Source organism: Nyctereutes procyonoides, unplaced genomic scaffold, assembly GCF_905146905.1.
Source record: "Nyctereutes procyonoides isolate TBG_1078 unplaced genomic scaffold, NYPRO_anot_genome, whole genome shotgun sequence".
Taxonomy (NCBI): domain Eukaryota; kingdom Metazoa; phylum Chordata; class Mammalia; order Carnivora; family Canidae; genus Nyctereutes; species Nyctereutes procyonoides.
Genome location: NW_026575135.1, coordinates 35,212,160 through 35,236,907, shown reverse-complemented (window position 1 = coordinate 35,236,907; position 24,748 = coordinate 35,212,160). Strand labels below are relative to the sequence as shown.

Below are 24,748 nucleotides of genomic sequence, written 5' to 3'. Positions count from 1 at the left end.
ATGACCTGAGCCAAAGGCAGATGCTTAACTGACTGATCCACTCAGGTGCCCCTGACCTATAGTTTCAACACAATTCTTTAGAGTATGTATGTATGTATGTATTTATCTATCTATCTATCTATCTATCTATCTATCTATCTATCTATCTATCTATTTATTTATTTTAGTCACAGAGAGAGAGAGAGGCAGAGACACAGGCAGAGGGAGAAGCAGGCTCCATGTACCGGGAGCCCGATATGGGATTCGATCCCGGGTCTCCAGGATCGCGCCCTGGGCCAAAGGCACGCGCCAAACCGCTGCGCCACCCAGGGATCCCCACAATTCTGATTAAAATCCTAGTAGGCTTTTTTTTTGGGGGGGGGGTAAGAAATGGATAAGCTGATTCTAAAATGCTTATTGAAACACAAAGGACCTAGAATAGAATAATCAAAACAATTTTGTAAAAGAACAGATTGAAGACTAATACTTCCTGATTTTAAGATTTATCATAAAGCTACAGTAATCAAAATTATTTAGTACTGATAGATCAGTGGAATAAAGAATCCAGAGGTGAATATAAAACACATTGAGTAGTTGGTTTTGAATAAAGGTACAAAGGCATAACAGTGGAGAAAAGTTAGGTTTTTCAACCAGTGGTGCTGGAAAAATTGGATATCTATATGTAAAAATTGGTTCTTTATTCATACCTCACACTAGATACAAACACTAACTCCGAATTGATCATAGACCAAAATGTAGAATTTGAAATTATAAAACTTTTAGAGGAAAATATGGGAGAAAACCTTAGTGACCTTAGATTAGGCAGTGATTTCTTAAATATATCATAAGCATGACCCATAAAAGAACAGATTGGTAAATTGGACTTCATCAAAAAGAAAAACTTCTGCTTTTCAAAAGGTACTGTTAGAGTTAAAAAAAAAACAGTGATAGATTGGGAGAAAATATTTGTAAAGCATATATCTGATAGATGATTTTTCTATAGAATATATAAAGAACTTTCAAAACTCCAGAGTGAGGCGCCTGGGTGACCCAGTCTGCTGAACGTTCAATTTTTGGTTTTGGCTCAGGTCATGTCAGGGTTGTGAGATTGAGCCGCATATGGGGCTCCATGCTTAGCAGAGAGTCTGCTTGTTCCTTTTCCTCCCCCTCTCTGCCCCTCTACTGCTAGCATGCAAGCTCTCTCCCTTTCTCTCTAAAATAAAAAAAAAAAAAATCTTTAAAAATATGTATATTTTTAAAATTTTTATTCAATTTGCCAACATATGACATCCAGTGCTAATCTCATCACATGCCCTCGTAAATGCCTATCCCCCACCCTCCTCCCCTTCTGCAACTTTTTGTTTGTTTTCTAGAGTTAGGAGTCACTCATCGTTTGTCTTCCTCTCTAATTTTTCCCACTCAGTTTTCCCCCTTCCCTTATAGTCCCTTTCAACTCTTTCTTATATTCCACATATGAGTGAAACCATATGACAAAAAAAAAAAAAAAAAGAAACCATATGACAATTACCTTTCTCTGATTGACTTATTTCACTTAGCATAATACCCTCCAGTTCCATCTATGTTGATGTAAATGGGAGGTATTCATCCTTTCTGATGCCTAATATTCCTTTTTTTAAAAAATATTTATTATTTATTTATTTATTTATTTATTTATTTATTTATTTGAGACGCACATTGAGAGGCAGAGACACAGGCAGAAGGAGAAGCAGGCTTCATGCAGGGAGCCCGACATGGGACTTGATCCTGGGACTCTTGGATCATGCCCTGGGCTGAAGGCAGGCGCTAAATCGCTAAGCCACCCAGGGATCCCCAGTAATATTCTATTTTATATGGAATATTTATATATATATTTTATATATATTTATACACTTATATGGAATGTGTGTATATACATATACGTGTATGTGTGTATATGTATACACACACACACACACACACACACATGCACGCACACCACATCTTCTTTATCCAGTCATCTGTTGAAGGAGATCTTGGCTCCTTCCACAGTTTGGCACTTGTGGACATGCTGCCATGAACATTGGGGTGCAGGTGTCCCATTGTTTCACTACATCAGTGTCTTTGGAGTAAAGACCCAGTAGTGCAATTGCTGAATTGTACGGTAGCTCTGTTTTTAACTTCCTGAGGAACCTCCACACTGTTTTTCAAAGTGGCTGCACCAGTTTGCATTCCCAGCAGCAGTGCAGAGGGTTCCCCTTTCTCCACATCCTTGCCAACATTTGTTGTTTATTGTCTTGTTAATTTTAGCCATTCTCACTGGTGTAAAGTGGTATCCCTTTGTGGTTTTGGTTTGTACTGCTCGGATGACAAGTGATATGGAGCATTTTTTCATGTGCTTGTTGACCATGTGTAGGTCTTCTAATAAAACCTTAAAAAAAACCTATAAAACAACTGAAGAATGAGTAAACAAACAGCCCAAGTAGAAAATGGGCAAAGAGTTGAACACAAATTTAACTGAAAAAAAAAATATGGATCAAATAAGCACATGAAAAGATGGTTAACTTCTCTAGTCATTAGAAAGATGCAAATTAGGGGGCGCCTGGATGGCTGAGTCAGCTAAGCATCTAACTCTTGATCTCAGGGTTGTGAGTTTAAGCCTCGAGTTGGGCTCCATGCTAGTTGTGGAGCCTACTTAAAATGCAAATGAAAATGATAATTAAGTATCACTATAAACATATTAGAGTATCTACATTTAAAAGATTGACAGTATAGAGCTTTAGAGAGGATGTGAAACAACTGGAGCCCTAATCTGATGGTAAGAATATAAAATGTTATATTCTAGGAAACTATTTGGCAGTTTTTTAGAACTAAATATATCTAGCAGGTGATCTAGTCCTTTCATCCTAAGAATTGACCTAAGGTAAATGAAAGCTTATGTATATAAAGCTTATACATGGGTGTTTATGAGAGCTTTATTTGTATAACTCCTAACTGAAAATAACCCATATGTCTATTAATAAAGTGAATAGGTAAGCATATTGTGGTATACTCAATAATGGAATACTACTTAGCAATAGGAAGGAATGAGGGGCACCTGGCTGGCTCAGTCGGTAGAGCATGAGACTCTTCATCTCAGGGTTGTGAGTTTGAGCCCCATGTTGGGTATAGAGATTACTTAAAAAATTTTTTAAAAATATAAAAAGGAATGAACTACTGCTATAAACAGCAGCATGAATGAATCTTTAATAATTATATATACGTAAAATTTCGTGATCTAAATTATGAAAAAAATAGACAAAAAAATACATACGATTCCATGTATATCATTTCTAAAAACTATGATAGAAAGCAGATTGGGGTTTCAGTGGATATGTTTACTATCTTGATTATGGTAATGATTTCCCAGATGTATATGTATTTATGAAAATCTGTACTTTATATCTGTACATTTTATTGTATGTAAATTATACTTAAATAAGGTTGTTTTTAAAAAGTATAGAAAATCCATGGAAATATTTAAAACTTCAGAAGCTTCATTTTATTTTTAGAGGTGCTGAGTTTAGTTAGAGATGATAAAAATCTGTTTCAATGTTCATAATCACTGGGTTTCTACCATGTAGTACCTAAGTCTCTTAATATGTGTTTTATATAATTTTGTCTTCTTTGGTTATGGTATTTTATGCTTTATTTGGTATTTATATAGGAAATACATAATTACTCCTAAACTTACTTAGTTTCCATGGTGTTCCCATAAAATTTTTTAAACAGAATGGACAGACCCCTAACTGGATTGAGAGACTAGTTTGATTTGTTTATTTCATTCATTCATTCATTTATTTATTTGTTATTTTTGTCTTAGACCTTGACTTAATCATGATGAACTCAATTCATTTGTTTAAATATGAAGCTTAGCTCTCGGAATTTTGTAACCTAAAAGAGAATGATTTTTTAAGTCGTCTGAATATTGTTCATTTAAGTGCATTTTGCTGAAAGGAAAGCACCATAGCCCACCTCTGACAGTTTGATTATTCTTACTTTACAAATGAATTGATGCTGTAAACTTGTACTTTGTAGCAGGTAAAAGCTGACAAGATGATACCAAAATAGGTTGCTTCTCCAAAAGGACAACAATGATTTTAAATCTAGCTGGGAAGTGTGCTAGTTGATCACTGTTAACTCAGGAATATTTCGATTTTAGTCAAGATAAAATGTTTATTTAAATGATGTTTTTTTTTTCTTCTTCTTCTAGGAAATATAATAGCAGCCATGATAGAAGACAAAGGGCCAAGAGTGACTGACTACTTTGTTGTGGCAGGTCTCACTGACACATCTACTCTTTTGGATCAAGAAATAAATCGTTTAGATACTAAGTCAACTGGGCCTAAAGCTCCAATTACAGACATTGCAGTTATTAACAAATCTGCTGGGGAAACAGTACCTGAAGGTTACACTTGTGTTGAAGCCACTCCATCAGCTCTCCAAGCAAATTTGAACTATGGAAGTCTGAAAAGCCCAGAACTTTTCCTCTGTTATAAGAGAGCAAGAGATAAACCACCCCTTACTGACATTGGGTATGGCGACTTATTTTCTTTTGCTGAAGTGCAGGAAATAACATTTATTTAAAGTGCATGGGAATAGAAATCTGAAATCCTTTATAGTTCTATTACTCTTTGTTACTTCAGGATGAAGTGTAGTAAGATATTGCATATCTCTATCTACCCTTACTGGATTTCTTTGCATTGTACTTGAATCATTAGATCATTTCCTTTCAAAAGAATATTGAAATGAAGGCATTAAAGCCTGAAATGTGATTCCATTTCTCTTGTACTTACCAGATAAGCTTATTAATTAAACATAAAAGAACAAGAAGCTATAATAAAAGACTATATTTTTAAGGAGCTACTTATAAGTAGGCTATGTGATGAGGTTTTGTGAAGCCTTGAACTCATTAAAAAAAGGGACGTTCCTGTTTTTTTTTTTTTTTTAAATTGTACTGTGTGGTTTTTAGTCCTAGGAAGGAGGAGGTATTTACAGTTTAGAATGAATGTAGTTCTTTTTTTTTTTTTTAATTTTTTTTTAACTTTTATTTATTTATGATAGTCACAGAGAGAGAGAGAGAGAGAGGCAGAGACACAGGCAGAGGGAGAAGCAGGCTCCATGCACCGGGAGCCCGACGTGGGATTCGATCCCGGGTCTCCAGGATCGTGCCCTGGGCCAAAGGCAGGCGCCAAACCGCTGTGCCACCCAGGGATCCCTGAATGAATGTAGTTCTTTTTTTTTTTTTTTTTTTTTTTTTAAAGTTCTTTTTTTTAATTTTTATTTATTTATGATAGTCACAGAGAGAGGAAGAGAGAGAGGCAGAGACATAGGCAGAGGGAGAAGCAGGCTCCATGCACCGGGAGCCCGATGTGGGATTCGATCCCGGGTCTCCAGGATCACGCCCTGGGCCAAAGGCAGGCGCCAAACCGCTGTGCCACCCAGGGATCCCATGAATGTAGTTCTTATGAGGCATTTAGTATCTAGTCCAAAGCCAGTGAAGCACATTGTTTGTAAAAGCCTTTTTTTCCAAAAATGTCTACATCGATCCTCTTTTGTAAATGAAATGTGTTTTTAGAATACCTATAATTATTACGTCAATAAGTATATGTGTCATGTATTATAATTACCATCAGTTAGTAAAAACATATAGGTATTTGAAAGCATCTTAGGAAGTATTTGGGATCAGCTTGTCCATTTATGTAAAATATGGAGTTGGAATTTTGGTGGGGATTGCATTTAATCTATAGGTCAAATTAGGGAGTACTACCAACTTTATACCAATTAAGTCTTCTAACTTATGAATATGAGATATCTTTCCCTTTATTTAGGTCTTTAATTTTTTTTAATCAATGCTACGTAGTTTTTAGTGTACAAGTCTTTCACCTCCTTGATTAATTTTATTCCTACATATTTTATTATTTTGGATTCCATTAGAAATGGGATTGTTTTCTTAATTTCCTTTATGGATTGTTCATTGCTGTTTTATACAAACACAGCTGAATTTTAATTTCATGTGTTAGTCTTATACCCTTCAACTTTGCTGCATTTGTTAACTCTACTAGCTTTCTTTCAGCCATTTGGCAGTTTCTTAAATATATAGGATCATGTCATTTGCAAATAGAGTTAGTTTTACTCCTTCCTTTGCAGTTTGTTGTATTGGTTCCTTGCTCAGTCTAGAACTTAATGTACCGTGTTGAATAGCAGTAGTGAAAACAGACATCCTTGGCTCATTCCTGGTCTTAGGTGCAAAGCTTTCAGGAATTGAATATGATGTTAGCTGTGGGTTTTTCATAAATGTCATTTATCATATTAAGAAAGATCCCTTCTATTTCTGATTTTATGAAAGATTTTATCCTGAAAGTGTGTTGGATTTTTTTTTTGAGTGCCTTTTCTTTGTGAATTGAGATCACGCAGGTATTTCTTTCTATTAATATGGCATATTACATTGATTTTTCTTATGTTGAATCTCTCTTTTTTTTTTAAAGATTTTATTTATTTATTTATTCATGAGAGACACAGAGAGAGACAGGCAGAGACACAGGCAGAGGGAGAAGCAGGCTCTATGCAGGGAGCCTGACGTGGGACTCGATCCTGGGTCTCCAGGATCACCCCCTGAGCTGATGGCAGCACTAAACAGCTGAGCGGGCTGCCCTATGTTGAATCTCTTAATGTAATGACAATACCACGCTGTAGAAATGATCAATTACTTAATAGCATCATCTATCCAAATTTCCCTGATTATTCCATGAAGTTTTGTTGTTGTTTTTATGGTTGCTGGTTTTTCTGATAATAGTTGTTCAGCTATTAAGGCAGGGAGTGTGCTGCTTCCTTTGACCACCACCTGTTTTGCTTATCACCTCCTCTACTTTTGCAGTAGAGCTCTGGTGAAATGGTCCTAAGGTCCTCATTAAGTTCAAATTTCCAAAGTCAAAGGATGATTTATCCTTATCTTACTAACCTTTATGCAGCATGCGTTTAACTTCTTTAATATTGGCCACCCTGTTTAGCTCTCTGATTTTCCTTCAAGTCAATAATACAGTTAGGATGGTGGCCATACAGCTTTATAGGATCATTAGGGACAGGAGCCAGGCTAGAAAGGGTTGAGAAATGATTGGAATTGGATTAATAGAGGCTTTTTTTTTTGAAAGCTTGACTTTAAGAGAAAGAGAAGATAATTATGGACCTTGCTATTCAAGATGTGGTCTTTGAACCAGTATCGTCTGTAGAGCCTGGGAATAGTTTAGAAATTCAGAATCTTAGGCACTGCCCCAAATTTCCTGAATCAGAATCGTGTTTTAACAAAATCCCCAGAAGCAACGGTTAAGAAAAACTGGGAAGTAAGGCAATACGGAGTCACAGGCTGTTTTTTAACTTTCTTCTAGAGGATAACCTTGAACATCTTTATTTGAAGGAGAGAAACCAATGGAAATGTAGGGTGAAAATATAGGAGTAAGGAGATATCTGATAGAATAAAATTATAAAATAGATTGAAGGGATAATGTCAATAGCACAGGTGACTGGATTAGCCTTTATTGGAAGGGGCTTTTCCTTTGAAAAGGGGCATTGGAGGTTAAAAAGGGGATAAACACAGACTATTGGTTGCAGAGGAGTAATTCAGGACATGCAGTGATTTTATGTTACTTCTTTTCATTTTCTCTATGAGTTTTTTTTTTTTTAAGACTTTATTTACTTATTCATGAGACACACAGAGACAGAGAGGCAGAGACACAAGCAGAGGGAGAAGCAGGCTCCATACAGGGAGCCTGATGTAGGACTGGATCCCGGAACTCCGGGATCACGCCCTGAGCCAAAGGCAGACCCTCAACCACTGAGCCACCGAGGTGTCCCTCTCTCTATGAGTTTCTTAAGAAGATAAGTAATATCCATAGAAGGATGGGTATAGGGTAAAATTTTGGTAATATCCATGTCAGTTGACAGGCATCAAGCCAGGGACTTAACTTCTGTTTCAGGCTTCAATGTTCACAGTCAGCTAGTCTCTAAAGGCCATTTTTTCATATCCTCCTCCCCAAACCCCAATATACAGTCATAATCGAAAGGATGTGAATCTTTCCTTGCTCAGCGGGGAGCCTGCTTCTGCTTCTCCCTCTTGCCTCTCCCCCTGCTTACACACTCTCTCTGTCAAATAAATAAATAAAATCTTTAAAAACAAATAAATGTACAGTATATTATTTTATGTGTCAGATGTGCTTATTAAGATAAAAAAATCACAAATTCATTACTTCTTCCTCCATTTATCAGATTCATTGATTTTTTTTAAATTTTTACTTATTTGATAGAGTGAGAGAGTGTGTTCACATACATGGGAGAGAGGGGGAGAGAGAGAGAGGCAGAGACACAGGCAGAAGGGAAGTAGGCTCCTTGGGAGCCCAATGCTGGATACGATTCTTAGACCCTGGATCACAACCTGAGCTGAAGGCAGATGCTCAACCACTGAGCCATGCAGGTGCCCCTCCATTGAGATATAATTCAGATATCACAGAATTCATCCATCTCATCTATTCGTCTTTAGTAGATTCACAGATTTGTGCAGCTGTGACCACAGCTAATTTTAGAATATTTTCATCCCTCTAAAAAGAAACCCTGTATTCATCAGCAGTCACTCTCTCATGTCCCTTTCCACCCTCTAGCCCTGGGCAACTACTAATCTACTTTTTATCTCTATAGATATGCCTGTTCTGGGCATTTTATGTAAATGGATCATGTGTGGTCTTTTTTGTCACACTTCTTTCACTTAACATGATTAAAATGCTCATCAATGTTGTACCACGTTTTAGTACTTCATTGCCTTTGTTTGTTTGTTTGTTTATTTATTTAAGTACTGTCTACACACAAACTCATGAACCCAAGATCAAGAGTTGCATGCTCTTCTGATGGAGCCAGCCAGGCTTACCTAGTACTTCATTGCTTTTTATTGCTGAACAGTATTCTGTATATGGGTATGGCACATTTTATGTATCTCTTCATTAGTTGATAGACATTTGATCGTTTCTACTTTTTGGCTGTTGTGAACAATGCTGTTATATGTGTATTTGCATACCACTCTTTGTGCAGATGTATGTTTTCATTTCTCTTGGGTATATACCTAGGAATAGAATTGCTGAATTATATAGAAATTCTGTTTAACCCTTTGAGGAACCATTGGACTGTTTCCCAAAGCCGTTGATTTTCACTGGCTTTGTATAAAGATTCTAATTTATCTGTGCTCTTACCTTACTAGCACTTGTGATTATCTGTCTTTTTGATTATAGCTCTCCAATTGTATGTGAATTGGTATCTTATTGTAGTTTTGATTTGCAGTTCCCTAATGGATAATATGTTGAGCTTCTTCTCATGTGCTTTTGGCCATATCTTCTTTGGACAAATGCCTATTTACACTCTTTGCCCACTTAAAAAACAATGAAAGAAGATGTCTTATTTTAAGATAATTTTAGTTTTTTTTTTTATTTTTATTTATGATAGTCGCAGAGAGAGAGAGAGAGAGGCAGAGACACAGGCAGAGGGAGAAGCAGGCTCCATGCACCGGGAGCCCGATGTGGGATTCGATCCCGGGTCTCCAGGATTGCGCCCCGAGCCAAAGGCAGGCGCCAAACCACTGCGCCACCTAGGGATCCCTAGTTTGGGTTTTTAAAAAAAAAATTTTTTTTCATGAGAGACACACACACACAGATTGGAGGCAGAGACATTAGGCAGAGGGAGAAGCAGGCTCCTTGCAGGCAGCCGATATGGGACTTGATTCCCAGACCCAGGGATCACATCCTGAGCCGAAGGCAGACATCAACCACTGAGCCATCCAGGCATCCCAAGATAATTTTAGTTTTACTGAAGAGTTTTTAAGGATAATATAGACAATTCCCATATATCTTTGCCAGCCCTGTGTCCATTTTTAAGTTGTTTATCTTTTTATATTGATTTGTAAGAGTTCTTTATGTATTCTGGAAAGGATACTATATTTATCTAATTAGATAAATGATTGCAAATATTTTCTCACATTCCATGGAGTTGTCTTTTCACTTCATTGATGGTATCACCTGTAGCATGTAAGTTTTTTATTTTAATGAAATCCAATTTAAAAATTTTTCTTTTGTCACTTGTGCTTTGGTATCATATGTAAGAAGGGTTTGTCAAACCCAAGGTCACAAGTTTTTATTCCTGTTTTTTCTAAGAGTTTTATAGTTTCATCTCATACATTTAAGTGTTTGATATCATTTCTGGTGTTCAGTGTAAGGAAGGGATCCAGCTTCTTTTTCTTTTTTTTTTTCTTCAACTTTTTTCTTTTGCATTTGATATCCAGTTGTTCCAGAACCATTTGTTGAAAAGACTGTTTTTTTCCTATTATCTTGGCACTCTTGTCAAAATTAATTGGCTATAAATGTACGGGTTTAATTCTGCACTGCCTGTGCTGTTTCATTGACCCGAATGTTTTTCCTGGTGGTAGTAATACATTGTGCTGATGAGTAGATTTGTATTAAGTTTTGAAATGTATTAAGTTTTGAAAAATGTGAGTCCTCCAACTTTGTTCTAGTTTTTTCAAATTGCCTATATTGAGTTCTTTGGATCTCCACGTGAACATTAGGCTCATTTACCAATTTCTACAAAAAAATAGCGCCTAGGGATTTTGATGGGAATTGTGTTGACTCTTTAGATTTCTTTGGGAAATATTGACATCTTACCAAATATTAAGTGTTCATATTTATGACCATGGGATGTCTTTTTATTTATTAGCTCATCTCTAGTTTCTTTATGTTTTAGAGATTCAAAAGATTTTTAAAGGTGAAAATTTGACAGGAATTATGAAGGAAAATTTTGTTAAAACATCTGAATTCTTGATCTAGGAATCAAGTTGAGGATGTTTATGGTGTAGCCTCTTTCTTATTTCATGTGTTTTTTGTAATAAACAATAAAAAAATCAAATTGTTCGATCTTATTTACTACTCTTCTTAAATTTACATTCCAGCTGTTGAAAAATAGTAGTTAAGAGATCTATAATTCTGAAAGAAATAATCTTACTTTTGGTTTGCAATTAAGATTTGAGAAACTGTAGAGGATCCTCTCCCCATTTGTTTGTTTTCAAGAGGAAAACCAGCATTAACTTGAAATGTATTTCTTATCTGCCTATCTATTTCTCCCCTCCCTGCCTTGCAGAGTTTTATATGAAGGGAAAGAAAGGCTTATTCCAGGATGTGAAGTGATCCAAGCCACACCCTATGGTCGCTGTGCCAATGTCAACAACAGTTCAACTACTTCACAAAGAATCTTTATCACTTATCGGAGGGCTCCTCTAATTCGACCCCAGAATTCTTTGGCTGTAACTGATATCTGTGTTATTGTAACCAGTAAAGGAGAAACCCCTCCTCATACTTTCTGCAAAGTTGACAAAAATTTAAATTGTGGAATGGTAAGAATACAGTTGTTTCATTTTCAGTTTTATATGTACTGTCCTCCACTCCCGGGTGGAGGATAATTTTTTGACTCCTGTTTATTATTGGGTGTATAATTTACTGTTTATATTTTCATGGTTGTTTATATTATTTTTACCTCTGTAACTTTTATGATTTGTAATAAATTTAAAGATTTTTAGCTACATGATTTTTAGAATAATTTCATTGAGAAAATAAGTACTTAAAGTCAGGGATTTAAAAAATTTTTTTGGTATTTGCTAATATTGCTTGTGTCACACTAAAATAGAGGTTTTTATTAGCTTTTGTATTTCACTAGTGTTTTCATGGACAACTGTAGGGAGACTAGATAGGGAACTCCCTATTTATTTATTTATTTATTTATTTATTTATTTTAATTATTGTAGTTTTACATACTTGTTTTTTTTTATACTTTTTTTTTAAGTGGTTGTCACACCCAACATGGGGTTTTGAACTCAGAACACCAAGATCAAGAGTCACATGCTCTACCAAGCATGCCAGGCACCCCACCCCTTGCATACTTATTTTTAAAGGGGCTCTAATTAACAAGAGCATTGAACATATACATTTGATTTATAGTTTTATGAGACTAAGGTTTACTATTGGGTCAGATTTATTTTGAGAAATATCTTTAGATAGAAGTATTATTAGCTTTAATGAGATGTAGGCAAAGATGACTGATTACTATGCCCATGGCCATTAGTCAAGACAGTTTGCCTCTGGAGGCAATGACTTCATGGTACCTTAGTTCTCTTCGTAGTATCTAGTTTGGGCCCCAGGGGCCACTCATCTTAGTGCTGTTTCTTTCAAAGTGTCTGGTTACAGCATTATAAACTTTTGAAACTTTTTTATCAGTTTAATTTTTGTGGCAGTGTGTTTTTACTCCTTTTAGTGTTCTGAACTTCATGTTTTGCTATATTATAGTCTATAGTCTTTTTTTTTTTTAAGACTTATTCATTTTAGAGAATATGCACACATGGGGAGAAGGGCAGAGAGAGAGGGAAAGAGAATCTCAAGCAGACTCCCCACTGAGCTAAGAGCCGAACATGGGGCTTGATCCCAGGACCCTGAGATGCCTGAGCTGAAACCAAGAGTCGGGCACTCAACCAACTAAGTCACCCAGGCGCCCCTGTAATCTCTGATAAATATGTTTTAAATAGACTTCACTGAATAATCAGAATCTTTAGAAGATATTCAACAAAATCAATTTATTTTCACTCTGGTCTTTTTTAAACATAATTTATATTTTACAGTGGGGTTCCAGTGTATTTCTGTGTTATAAGAAGTCTGTGCCTGCTTCTAATGCAATAGCATATAAAGCTGGTGAGTAAATTAAAAAAAATATTACTGTAGTCATTGTTGTATATTAATATTTGGTTAGTTTCTCTAGTGTAGTGGTCATAGTGTTCACCTAACATTATAGGGGAGACGATATATGCTCCCTTATGTAGTTTAGGGGGTTGATCTATATCTATAGTTTTAGCATGTAAAGGTATAAATTTTCTTAAATACATTATATACTGCAAGATATATTAATATTACACCCTCTCCCTGAAACATGTTGTTAAATAGAAATTTTCATTCCAGGTAAGCATTTGTGAAATGAACATTCAAGCTTTTAGTATACACTAATAGATTTTAACTATTCAATGGAAAACTGCTTACTCTCTCTGACCTTTTTATTTTGGCAATCAGAAAGGTGTCAAACTGCATCTTTACTTCTTATATTTCCTTCTCTTATCTCTGTGTGTCTGATTTGAAACCTCATGTTACTTGCCATGAAAGGTGGACTTGCTTCCTTTCTCCTTTGTTGCAAAGAATCAGCTATATGGAGGAGAGGAGGGCCTGAGAAACTTTTCTGCCATGAAGTGTTTGAGAAATCTATCGCCACATTCTTACTGCACAGTAAAGTGTCAAGGGCTGTAAAGATTTAAGTGTGACCTCTTCATCCCACTGGTATGGTGGGATAAAAACTGAAAATACAGGTATGCTCCAGTTGTAAATAGAAGAGATACTGGAATACTTCCTTGTGAAAAGAAGCAGTGTCAGTTACTTTTTGATCATGCACAATTTTTGGAATAAAGTTTTGCTTCAGGGAAGTCAGGCACATCCATATCTGAAAAATCTTTATTATCTTCTTAAAGACATTCATACTAATAAATCAGACCATTTAATTTGTAATATAAAAATAAAGGCAGCAACTAATAATTACAAATTTCAGTATCATTTTAATATGTGATACTGTTAATATTGCTATAATGTGACGATTGTCATTTCCTAAGTTGTATGTATGTCTATGTGTGGAGAAAGTGTCACTTTAAAAAAGAAACACTAATAGAAACAAGCTTTGTGAAAGTATTCAGGTGTTTGAGAAAAGACATGTTTTAGAATATAGAGTTTTACACACTGAATTTTGACTCAGAATTCTACTGACTTTCAAGAGTTTAAGTTAGAGGTGGTCTGCATATTAGAGACATCAGAGGCTAATGCACTGATGCTTTGTAGCTACTTTTTTCTGAAGGGGCTTTGTTATACTTGCCAGAAGCTCCCCTGCTCTTGCATCATTGGTCTCACATACTCTGTACTCAGCCAGAGGATTTTGGTCTCATTTACTTTTCATGCTGAATGGTTTTTATACTGCTGGTCTCCCAAGAGTGAGTTTAAGGGCTCTGATAATTTCTGTTGCCTTAGCATTATTATATAACACCCCTTCCCTGAATTTTTTACTGAGATACTTGGTAAATTTTCCTGTTTGTTCCTTACCACTTTCTATAAGATGTTGTAGTATGTAGAAGAAAATATATTAAGATTGGTGATCCTGTTGAATAGAGTTTTGACTTGTATATTTAGTACATTTTAATGTTACAATGAACTGTAAATTCACAAGTAAAAAATAAGGGGTAAACTGGTTATTTTATTTAAATTTCTGATATGGCAAGAGAAAAATTTATGTTGAAATTTCACACATAAATATTTTAATGAAATTTGCTACTAAAATATCCCAATAATGTATATCACATATAATTTATGGGAACATAACTATTCAAAAAATTTATTATTGTCTCCTTTCTCCGAAAGGTTTAATTTTTAGATATCCAGAAGAAGATTATGAGTCATTTCCACTCTCAGAATCTGTACCTCTCTTCTGCCTTCCCATGGGAGCTACTATTGAATGTTGGGATCCTCAAACCAAATACCCACTTCCAGTTTTTTCAACTTTTGTCCTGACAGCTTCTTCTGCTGAAAAGGTATATTTTTCCTCTTTTATTAAACCTATATTGTCCATATTTTTATCCCATAAAATAATTAACATGATGTAAGTTTATTTGAATGTTAGGATTAAAAAAAAAAAAGAATGTTAGGATTATTTGGTCACAATATATTTTAAGTTAAATTTACACTATAGTGCCCAAGGTGAGATACCATGAAAATTAGTATCAGGATGCAGATACCTCTGGAGCTTCTAAGAAGCAAATAAAAAGTCTTTCTAGGGGGATCCCTGGGTGGCTCAGCGGTTTAGCGCCTGCCTTTGGCCCAGGGCGCGATCCTGGAGTCCCGGGATCGAGTCCCATATCGGGCTCCCAGCGTGGAGCCTGCTTCTCCCTCCTCCTGTGTTGTGTCTCTGCCTCTCTCTCTCTCTCTCTCTCTCTCTCTCTCTCTCATAAATAAATAAAATAAATAAATAAATAAATCTTAAAAAAAAGTCTTTCTGGAAAGATACCCTCAAAACCCAAGCCTAAAAAAAAAAAAAAAAAAAAAACAAGCCTCAAAGCCTCAAGATGAGATTATAATAGAAATTAGAAGACATAGATACCATAGGAAGAATCAACAAGATACAACATGAAGCTGAATTAGACCCTGCACATATTGAATTGATACAATGATGATGTGAAAGATAAAAATTAAATATATAATTGAAATGATTTAAGACATCAAAACATTAGGGAAGAACACTTTATTTTATGAAATGAGTAGACCAAATGGGAAGAGAATCAGACATCTAGAAATGAAAAATATGGTCCTCAAAATTAAAGAGTCACTGAATAGTTTGAACAGCAGATAAGACATACATGCCAGGAAAATCAATTAAGTGTGGGATAAGTTACCTCAAATGTAGCACAGAAAAACATCTAAAAAGAGTTTATAAATGTAGGATAGAATCAATATATACATATATTTTTTAAGACTTTGTTTATTTATTCATGTGAACCAGAGAGAGGCAGAGACACAGGCAGAGGGAGAAGCAGGTTCCATGCAGGGAGCCCGATGCGGGACTCCATCCGGGGACCCCAGAACCATGCCCTGGGCTAAAGTCAGGCACCAAACCACTGAGCCACCCAGGGCAGGACCAGTGGATATTTAATGAATTCCAGAAGGAGAGATTAGAAAGGGAGTGGCAGCATTTTAAGAGCTATTAGTTGGTTTTTTTCCAGGGTTAATGAAAAATTGAGTCTTTAGATTAAAGATACACTTTGAACCTTCAGCAGAAAGGTTTATATTATAGTGAAACCATGGAACTCCAAAGACAAAAAGCAACCAGAAGGAAAAGACATACTTGTTTTTTTGTTTTTTTAAATGTTTATTTATTTATGATAGTCACACACAGAGAGAGAGGCAGAGACACAGGCAGAGGGAGAAGCAGGCTCCATGCACCGGGAGCCCAACGTGGGACTCGATCCGGGGTCTCCAGGATCGCGCCCTGGGCCAAAGGCAGGCGCCAAACCGCTGCGCCACCCAGGGATCCCGACATACTTGTTTTTAAAGGGATGAGTATTAGGTTGTTGGCTAATTTTTCAGTGACAAGAGTGAGGATCAGAAGACAAATAATATACTAAAATGGAGGGAGTAAGCAAAGATCATTTTAACAATGTATAGAAAGTACTAGCTAGACTTTGCTCGCAGAAGACAGCAGAGTAGGAGGATGCAGGACTTACCTCGTCCCGTGGGTACATGTAGGTAACACTCACATCACTGTAAATAACCCAGAAAACAACCTGAAGATGGGAAGAACAAACTCCACAACTAAATGTAGAGAAGAAGCCACATGAAAGAGGATATGAAGGGCGAAGAAGTGGTTGGGAGCTAAAGGAACCTGCCTGGAATGTCTGTGGAAGGGAGGGACATCACCAAGTCAGAGAGGGGAGAGAAACAGACCCTCACACTGAAGACCCTGTATGGGTAAGGTGAATCCCCAAATATTTGGCTTTGAAAACCAGAGGGGCTGAATTTCATGAGTTCTTAGAACCAGAGGGACTTAAAGCCTGGAACTTAAAAATCTGTGGGCTAGGTTCTAGGATAGCAGAGTGAGTGATAGGAAACTGAGTCTCCACTCTTAAAGAGCTAGCACAGCAAACATTCCACAGATATACAGCACAGAAGCAGCAGTTCAAAAAGTGCCTGGGGCATAGAGAAGGGAGAATTATTTACTCGATCAGAGTGTATCTGGAGGGGTAGGGTTTTCTGAAGGACTTCTCCAGAACAAATGGCAAAGCTGCTGTTTCCCTTCCCCCACCTCCCAGCATAAACAATATGGCCACCTGTGGGAACTATTCACTATCTAAGTTGATGACACTGCATCCTGCCCCTCTGGCCAGGCCTGCCTTGGTCCAGGTCCTGAATCCCCTATCCCAGAAGACCTGCACAAACCTTGCTAGTACCAAGTGTACTTTCTGGGGCCTTGGTCTTGGTGGCAGTGGCTAGTCATGCTACCAGGAGAATGCATACACCTTGTTAAAACTGATCACCCCCCTGGCATGCACTTTGCAGGTGAGCCTTTGGTCTTGGCAACACCTGCACACTCCCTGTGGAAGAGGACCAGCACAAAACTAATGGGCACTGTGTATACCACCACCCCTCCCCTGCTGACATGCGCTTTGCCATCACTATGGTTGGTCTTGGCAGTGGAGGCATGTCCCCTGTGGGAGAGGACTAGAATGCACCTTGTTAAAACTTTGTGGTCCCCACTATTTTCAAGAGCAGGAGATTTAGGTGACTTTCCTAACTCATAGAAACAGACAGAAAAAAATGAGGGAATAGGAATATGCCCACATGAAAGAATAGGACAAAACTACAGCAAGAGACCTAGGTGAAACAGATAAGTAATATGCCTGATAGAGAATTTGAAATAGTGATCCTAAAGATACTTATTGTACTTGAGAAAAGGGTGAAGGACATCAATGTGGCTATTTATAAAGAAGAAAAGAACCACTAGGAGATAAAGAACACAATAATTGAAATTAAAATACACTAGGTAAAATAAATAGCAGATTAGAAGAAGGAACAGTGAAACAGTGACCTGGAGGACAGAGTAATGAAAAGTAATCAAGCTGAGCAAGTGAGAGAAAAAAATTATGCAAAATGAGAATAGACTTGGGGAATTCAGTGACTCCAAAAGCATAATAATAATCTCATTATAGGGATACCAGAAGAATAGAGAGAAAAGGGGGCAGAAAATTTATTTGAAGAAATAATAGCTGAAAACTTCCCAAATCTGGGGGAGGAAACAGAAATCCAGATCTAGGAAGTGCCGAGAAGTCCCAACACAATCACTCCATGGAGGTCCGTACTAAGACACATAACAATTAAAAATGGCAAAAAGTAGTGATAAAGAGAGAATTTTAAAAGCAGCAAGAGAAAAGGCAGTTACATAAAAGGGAAGCCCCATGGGCTCTCAGCAGATTTTTCAGTAGAAACTTTGCAGGCCAGAAGGCAGTGGCATGATATATTCAAAGTGCCGAATGGGAAAAATCTATAACCATGAATACTCTATCTAGCTATCATTCAGACTATCATTCAGAATAGGAGACAGAGAGTTTCCCAAACACAAGTTAAAGGAGTTCGTGACCAGTGAGCCAACTCTACAAGAAATGTTAAATGGTACTCATTGAGTGGAAAGGAGAGGACATAAGTACAAGTAAGAAAAGTAGGAAGCATAAAAATGGTAGACGTATCTGAAAATCAATCAAGGGACTCAAAATAAAAGGATATAAGATATGACATCACAGTCCTGAAACATGGGGAGGAGAGCAATAAAGAATGAGTTCAAAGTTAAGTGACCATCAACTTAATAGAGACTGCTATATGTACAAGATGTTGTATACAAACCTAATGGTACCTACAAATCATAATCCAGTAATAGATATGCAAACATAAAGAGAAAAGGAATCCAATTTAGCATAAAAGAAGAGAGCAAGGGAAGAAAGGAACAGAGAGGAACTACAAAAATAATCACAAAACAAGTAACAAGATGGCAATAAATACATACCTATTTATGTAATCCAAATAATGACTTTGAGGGCACCTGAGTGGCTCAGTTGATAAGCGTCTGCCTTAGGCTCAGGTCATGATCCCAGCGTCCTTGGATTGGGCCCCATATCAGGCTCCCTGCTTGATGGGGGAGCCTGCTTCTCCCTCTTCCTCTGTTGCTTCCCCTGCTTGTGCTTGCCCTTTCTCTCTCTCTTGAATAAATAAATAAAATCTTTAAAAAAATTTACTTTGAATGTAAATGGACTAAATGCTCCAATGAAAGGAAAAGGTGTGACAGAATGGATAAAAAAACAGGATCCATTTATATGCTGCCAATAAGAGACTCATTTCAGGCCTGAAGACACCTGCAGATTGAAAATGAAGGAGTGGAGAAGCATTTATCATGCAAATGGATGTCAAAGAAATCAGGAGTAGCATTTTTTTTTGTTGGATAAAACAGACTTTAAAGCAAAGATTGTAATGAGACAAGGGAGGACTCCCCCCCCCCCCCGTGTGTGTGTGTGTGTGTGTATGTGTGTGTGTATTTTTTTTTTTTTTAGAAGGAGAGAGAGAATCTTTTTTTTTTTTTTTTTTAAATTTTTTTTTTATTTATTTATGATAGTCACACAGAGAGAGAGGGAGAGAGAGGCAGAGACACAGGCAGAGGGAGAAGCAGGCTCCATGCACCGGGAGCCCGACGTGGGATTCGATCCCGGGTCTCCAGGATCGCGCCCTGGGCCAAAGGCAGGCGCCAAACCGCTGCGCCACCCAGGGATCCCGAGAGAGAGAATCTTAATCAAGTTCCATGCCTAGGGCAGAGCCAGGTCTCACAACCTTGAGATCATGACCTGGGCCAAAATTAAGAGTAGGATGCTTAACTGAGCCACCCAGGCACTCCAAAGAAGGACACTATTAAAGGGACAATCCAAAAAGAAGATATAACAATTGTAAATAATTATGCACCCAACCTAAGAACACCCTGAATAGATCACATATCAGGCCACAAAACAAGTCTCAACAAATTCCAAAAGATTGAGGTCACACCATGCATCTTTTCTGACCACAATGCAGTGAAACTAGAAATCAACCACAAGAAAAAAACCTGGAAAGAGCACAAATACATGGAGGTCAAATAATATGCTACTAAACCATGAATGGGTCAAACAAGTAATCAAAGAAAAAAATCAGAAAATACACGGAAACAAATAAAAATTAAAACATAATGCTCCAGAATCTTTGGGATGCCACGAAAGTGGTTCTAAGAGGGAAGTTTAAATAGCAATACAGACCAACTCAAGAGGCAAGAAAAATCTCAAGCTACCGAACCTTATGCCTATAGGAGCTCAAAAAAGAACAAACAAAACTCAAACCAGCAGAAGGAAATAATACAGACTAGAGCAGAAATAAGTGATACAGAAATGGAAAAAAAAAAAAAAAAAAAAAGCAAAAACCCAAACAGTAATATATATCAATGAAACCAGAAACTGGTACTTTGTGTGCGTGTGTTTGTTTTTTTTTTTTTTTTTTTTTTTTTTAGAAGCTGGTACTTTGAAAAGATCACCGAAATCGATAAATCTTTAGCTAGATTCATTAAAAAAAAAAAAAGGACTGAAATAAAATTAGAAATGAAAGAGGAGAAATAAAACCTGACATCATAGAAATACAAAGAATTGTAAGGGAATATTATGAAAAATTATATGCCAAGGGACTTGTCAACCTAGAAAAACCTAGATAACCTTATTCACTCTATGCTAGTGTTTCTCTTGTACAAACAAACTCAATTTTTTTTTTTTTAATTTATGACAGTCACAGAGAGAGAGAGAGAGGCAGAGACACAGGCAGAGGGAGAAGCAGGCTCCATGCACCGGGAGCCTGACGTGGGATTCGATCCCGGGTCTCCAGGATCGCGCCCTGGGCCAAAGACCGGCGCTAAACCACTGCGCCACCCAGGGATCCCCCACAAACTCAAATCTTATACTGGAATTCTATTGATCAAAGTAAATTTAATAACTCTTAAGTGTTTAAAGATCTTAAATTTTTCATTTATATTTATTGCTTTCAATGAGAGAACTATAAATAATATCTATATGTTATTTATATATAATATATATATATATATATATATATATATATAAAACCTATATATATAGGTTACCGGAGGGGAGGTGGGTAGGAGAATGAGTGAAATAGGTAAAGTGAATTAAGAGTATGCTTATCTTGATAAACAACTCTTGATAAGAGCAGTATATGGAATTACTGAATCACTGTATTATATACTTGAAATTAACACTGTATGTTAACTATATTGGAATTAACATTTTTTTTAAAGTACTGACCATAAAAGAAAAGATGAATAATAGGACCTCACTGAAATAAAAAAAAAATCTGTTTATTCAAAGATACCGGGGGTGCCTGGGTGGGTCAGTCAGAAGCATCTGATTTTGGCTCAGGTCATGATCTCAAGGTCCTCCAGTCTACTTGTCCTTCTGCCCCACCCCCCCTGCCCACCCTCTATTCGTGCACGCACTCTCTCACTTTCTCTCATTCTCTCAAATAAGTTAATAAAATCCTTAAAAAAAAAAAAAAAAGATACCCTTAAGGTGAAAAAAGCAGGCCACAGGATGAGAGGAAATAATGCAGAGTGTGTGTGTGTGTGTGTGTGTGTGTGTGTGTGTGTGACTTGAATCCATAGTATATAAGAATTTATACATTATTAGCAAGGGAAAGAAACAACTCTGTGGCCCAGGACTTACATTCTTATCCCAAGGGAAAAGATTGTATATATTTTCCAAAAGACATGTATATGTCTTATTTGTAATAGTAACTGAAAACATGTATAAAGCAATAGTAATGACATAAATGATAATTTAAAATAAGAAAGAGATGGTGAAACAATGTTAGGAAATAAAAAGTAAATAAAACTATGAATGTAGTAGAAATTTAAAAATTAAAAGCTCTCAGGAAATTTGATAAAATAGTTTATTGGAAAGTATAACTAACCAATGCTGACTCTTATGGATCAAACAAAACACATCTGTGGCCTCATTCTATAGGGCATAGTTATAAAACCACTGTATTAATGATAACGAAGATTAAGTATCTAGCATAATGTCTGGAACATAAGCAAAGTATGCACTGAATGAAGGCCAATGCTGTATTAATTAGGTTGCTTACAACTAAGGTAAGTCTTTAGCTAATAATTATTTATATTTCTCTCATTGAAAGCAATAAATATAAATGAAAATTTTAAGATCTTTAAACACTTAAGAGTTATTAAATTTACTTTGATCGATAGAGAACAATGTTTCATTGAGATGCTTTTGTCATATTAAAATCTCTTGAGATCATAGAAAGTGTTATATTTGTAAAGACAAAGGTTAATGTGATACACACTATGTGTGTGATAAGTGTATGTATATATATATATATACAAAATGTGTATGTATACATATGTATGTATATTTATATATATAGTGACCAAGTAGTTATAATATTTTTAAAAGGTATCACTATCTGTTTCCAGAACTTTTCCATTACCTTAGACAGAAACTTCCCCCACCCCTATGCCTGATTCCTGGTAATCTCTATTCTACTTTCTACAAATTTGCCTATTTTAGGTAGCTCATATAAGTGGAATCCTATAAATATTTGTTCTTTTGTGTCTGGCTTATTTCACTTAGTATAGTGTTTCCAAGGTTCATTCATGTTGCAGTGTCTATCAGAATTTCATTCCTTTTTGAGGATGAATAACATTCCATGGCATTATATACCACGTTTTTTGTTTGTCCACTCATCTATTGATGAACATTGGGGTTGTTTCCACTATTTGTCTATTGTGAATAATGCTGCTTTGAACACTGGTGTACAAGTATCTGTTTGAGTCCCTAATTTCAATTCTTTGGGGTCTAATTAGTGGAATTGCTGGATTCTATAGTAATTCTTTTTAAAATTTTAAAGAAGCCACCAAACTTTTCCACAGAAGCTGTACCATTTTATATTCCCACCAGCAGTGTTTGAGATTTTTCTAATCACCTTATTCACTCTATGCTAGTGTTTCTCTTGTACAAACAAACTCAAATCTTATACTGGAATTCTGTTGCTTTGTAGGTATATGGAGCTGCCATCCAGTTTTATGAACCTTACTCTCGGGAACTTCTGACAGAGAAACAGCTTATGCATCTAGGCCTGGTGACCCCTGTGGAGAGAAAAGTGGTCTCCAGATCCATCAATTCAAACAAATGCATTTGTTTACTCTCACACTGGCCTTTTTTTGAAGCTTTCAGGAAATTTCTCATGTTTATCTACAAACTTTCTGTGTCTGGACCACATCCTCTTCCCATTGAAAAGTAGGTATAATGATGAGAAAGACGTCTGGCGGGAAAACTGGTTTTGTATGTACACATTTAATTGTTTAATTAAGTTTAAGGAGAAAAGTTCAAAGGGAAGAAGGGTCACAGTCATCTTACTTTTTACTTGTTCCCTTTTTCACCTGAACTAGTGATTTTTTTTTTTAAGATTTTATTTATTCATGAGAGACACAGAGAGAGAGAGAGAGATGCATAGACACAGGCAGAGGGAGAAGCAGGCTCCACGCAGGGAGCCCGACATGGGACTCGATCCCGGGTCTCCAGGATCACACTCCGGGTTGCAGGTGGCACTAAACCGCTGCGCCACCGGGGCTGCCCTGAACTAGTGATTTTAAAATTGAGGAGTGGTGGTTGGGATGAATAACTTTTTTGAGAATTCAACTGAAGGGACTCTATATAGTGCACTGTATGTGTTCTTCCTATTCATTCTCTAATAACCAAGAGAAAAAGAGCTATGGACATATGTAGACCTAAATAATACACATGGCCATTCCAGGGTCTAACTATAAAGCATTTTAGCTGAGGTAGAAATTAATAAGGGTAAGTTAATTGATGCTAAAAGTGAGGTTTTGGTTTTAGCATCGAGGGATTCTAATTTTCCACTCTATTTTTAAGTCCCTTTGTTATGGAAATCTTTTGTAAGCAGGAAAAATATATGTGGAGCTGCTGTCTTTTATTTTTTTTTCAGGGTTTTTTTTTCCCTTTTTTTTTTCTATTTCTTTTTTGTTTTCTAAGGTTTTATTTATTTATTTGAGAGAGAGAACACAAGCGAGGGCAGGGTTGGGGGGAGAGGTAGAGGGAGAGGGACAAGTAGACTTTTTTCCTAAGCAGGGAGCTCAAGGCTGCCAAGGACTCCAGGATCATGACCTGACCTGAAGGCACCTGCTTAATCCACTGAGAATTCAGGCACCCCTCCCCCTTTTAAAGTTTAAATTCAATTAATTAACATATAGTGTATTATTAGTTTGAGAAGTAGAGGTCAGTGATTCATCAGTCCTATTTAACACCCAGTGCTCATCACATCATGTACCCTCCTTAATGCCCATCACCCAATTACTCCATCCCCCAACCCCCTCCCCTCCAGCGACCCTCAGTTTGTTTTCTATGATTAAGAGTCTCACGGTTTGTTTGCCTCTATGATTTTGTCGTTTTACTTTTTCCTCCCTTCCCCCATGATCCTCTGTTTTAAGAAGCTGCTGTCTTTTAAAAACCACATCTTGGGGCACCTCACTGGCTCAGTTAGTGAAGCATCCAACTCTTGATCTCAGGATCATGGGTTCAAGCCCCTACGTTGGATGTTGAGATTACTTAAAAACACTCTCACACACACATCTTTTCTGACTCTGGAGGCACACTGACTTTTGTTTATTATAGTTAATGATTTATTTATCCTCTTAACAAACCAATAGGTGTCAGAGCTTTATGGAAATATAGTTTGCATAAGATAAATTTTTCATACAATTTCTGAGATTTCACATTATAACAGAAAGAATATCAGCAAAGCATAATAATTAGTGGAAAAGTAGGGGCAATTATTTAACTTTTGTGATCTACTCTTGGGATGCCAAACTAAGAGTTCATAGTCTAGATTTAACTTTGGCTTTCAGATGAACTTAAAATTGTTTGAAATAAAGCTTAATGTTAGGGACAAGTGAGTAGCCTTTTGAAAAATTAATGTTCTATGAATAGTTTGAGGTATTA

The 24,748-nt window shown here is 36.6% G+C and overlaps 1 protein-coding gene across 2 annotated transcripts in view; it reads left to right on the top strand.

Moving 5' to 3' along the window:
* DENND4C (DENN domain containing 4C) overlaps window positions 1-24,748 on the top strand; it is a 130,814-nt gene that overhangs the window by 32,989 nt on the left and 73,077 nt on the right. For both annotated transcript variants that reach the window (XM_055301978.1, XM_055301977.1), the window contains exons 2-6: window positions 4,208-4,529; window positions 11,161-11,413; window positions 12,689-12,758; window positions 14,514-14,683; window positions 22,788-23,026. In XM_055301978.1, coding sequence (XP_055157953.1) covers window positions 4,225-4,529; window positions 11,161-11,413; window positions 12,689-12,758; window positions 14,514-14,683; window positions 22,788-23,026 — 1,037 coding nt within the window. In that variant the 5' untranslated portion in view covers window positions 4,208-4,224. The remainder of the gene's footprint in view (window positions 1-4,207; window positions 4,530-11,160; window positions 11,414-12,688; window positions 12,759-14,513; window positions 14,684-22,787; window positions 23,027-24,748) is intronic.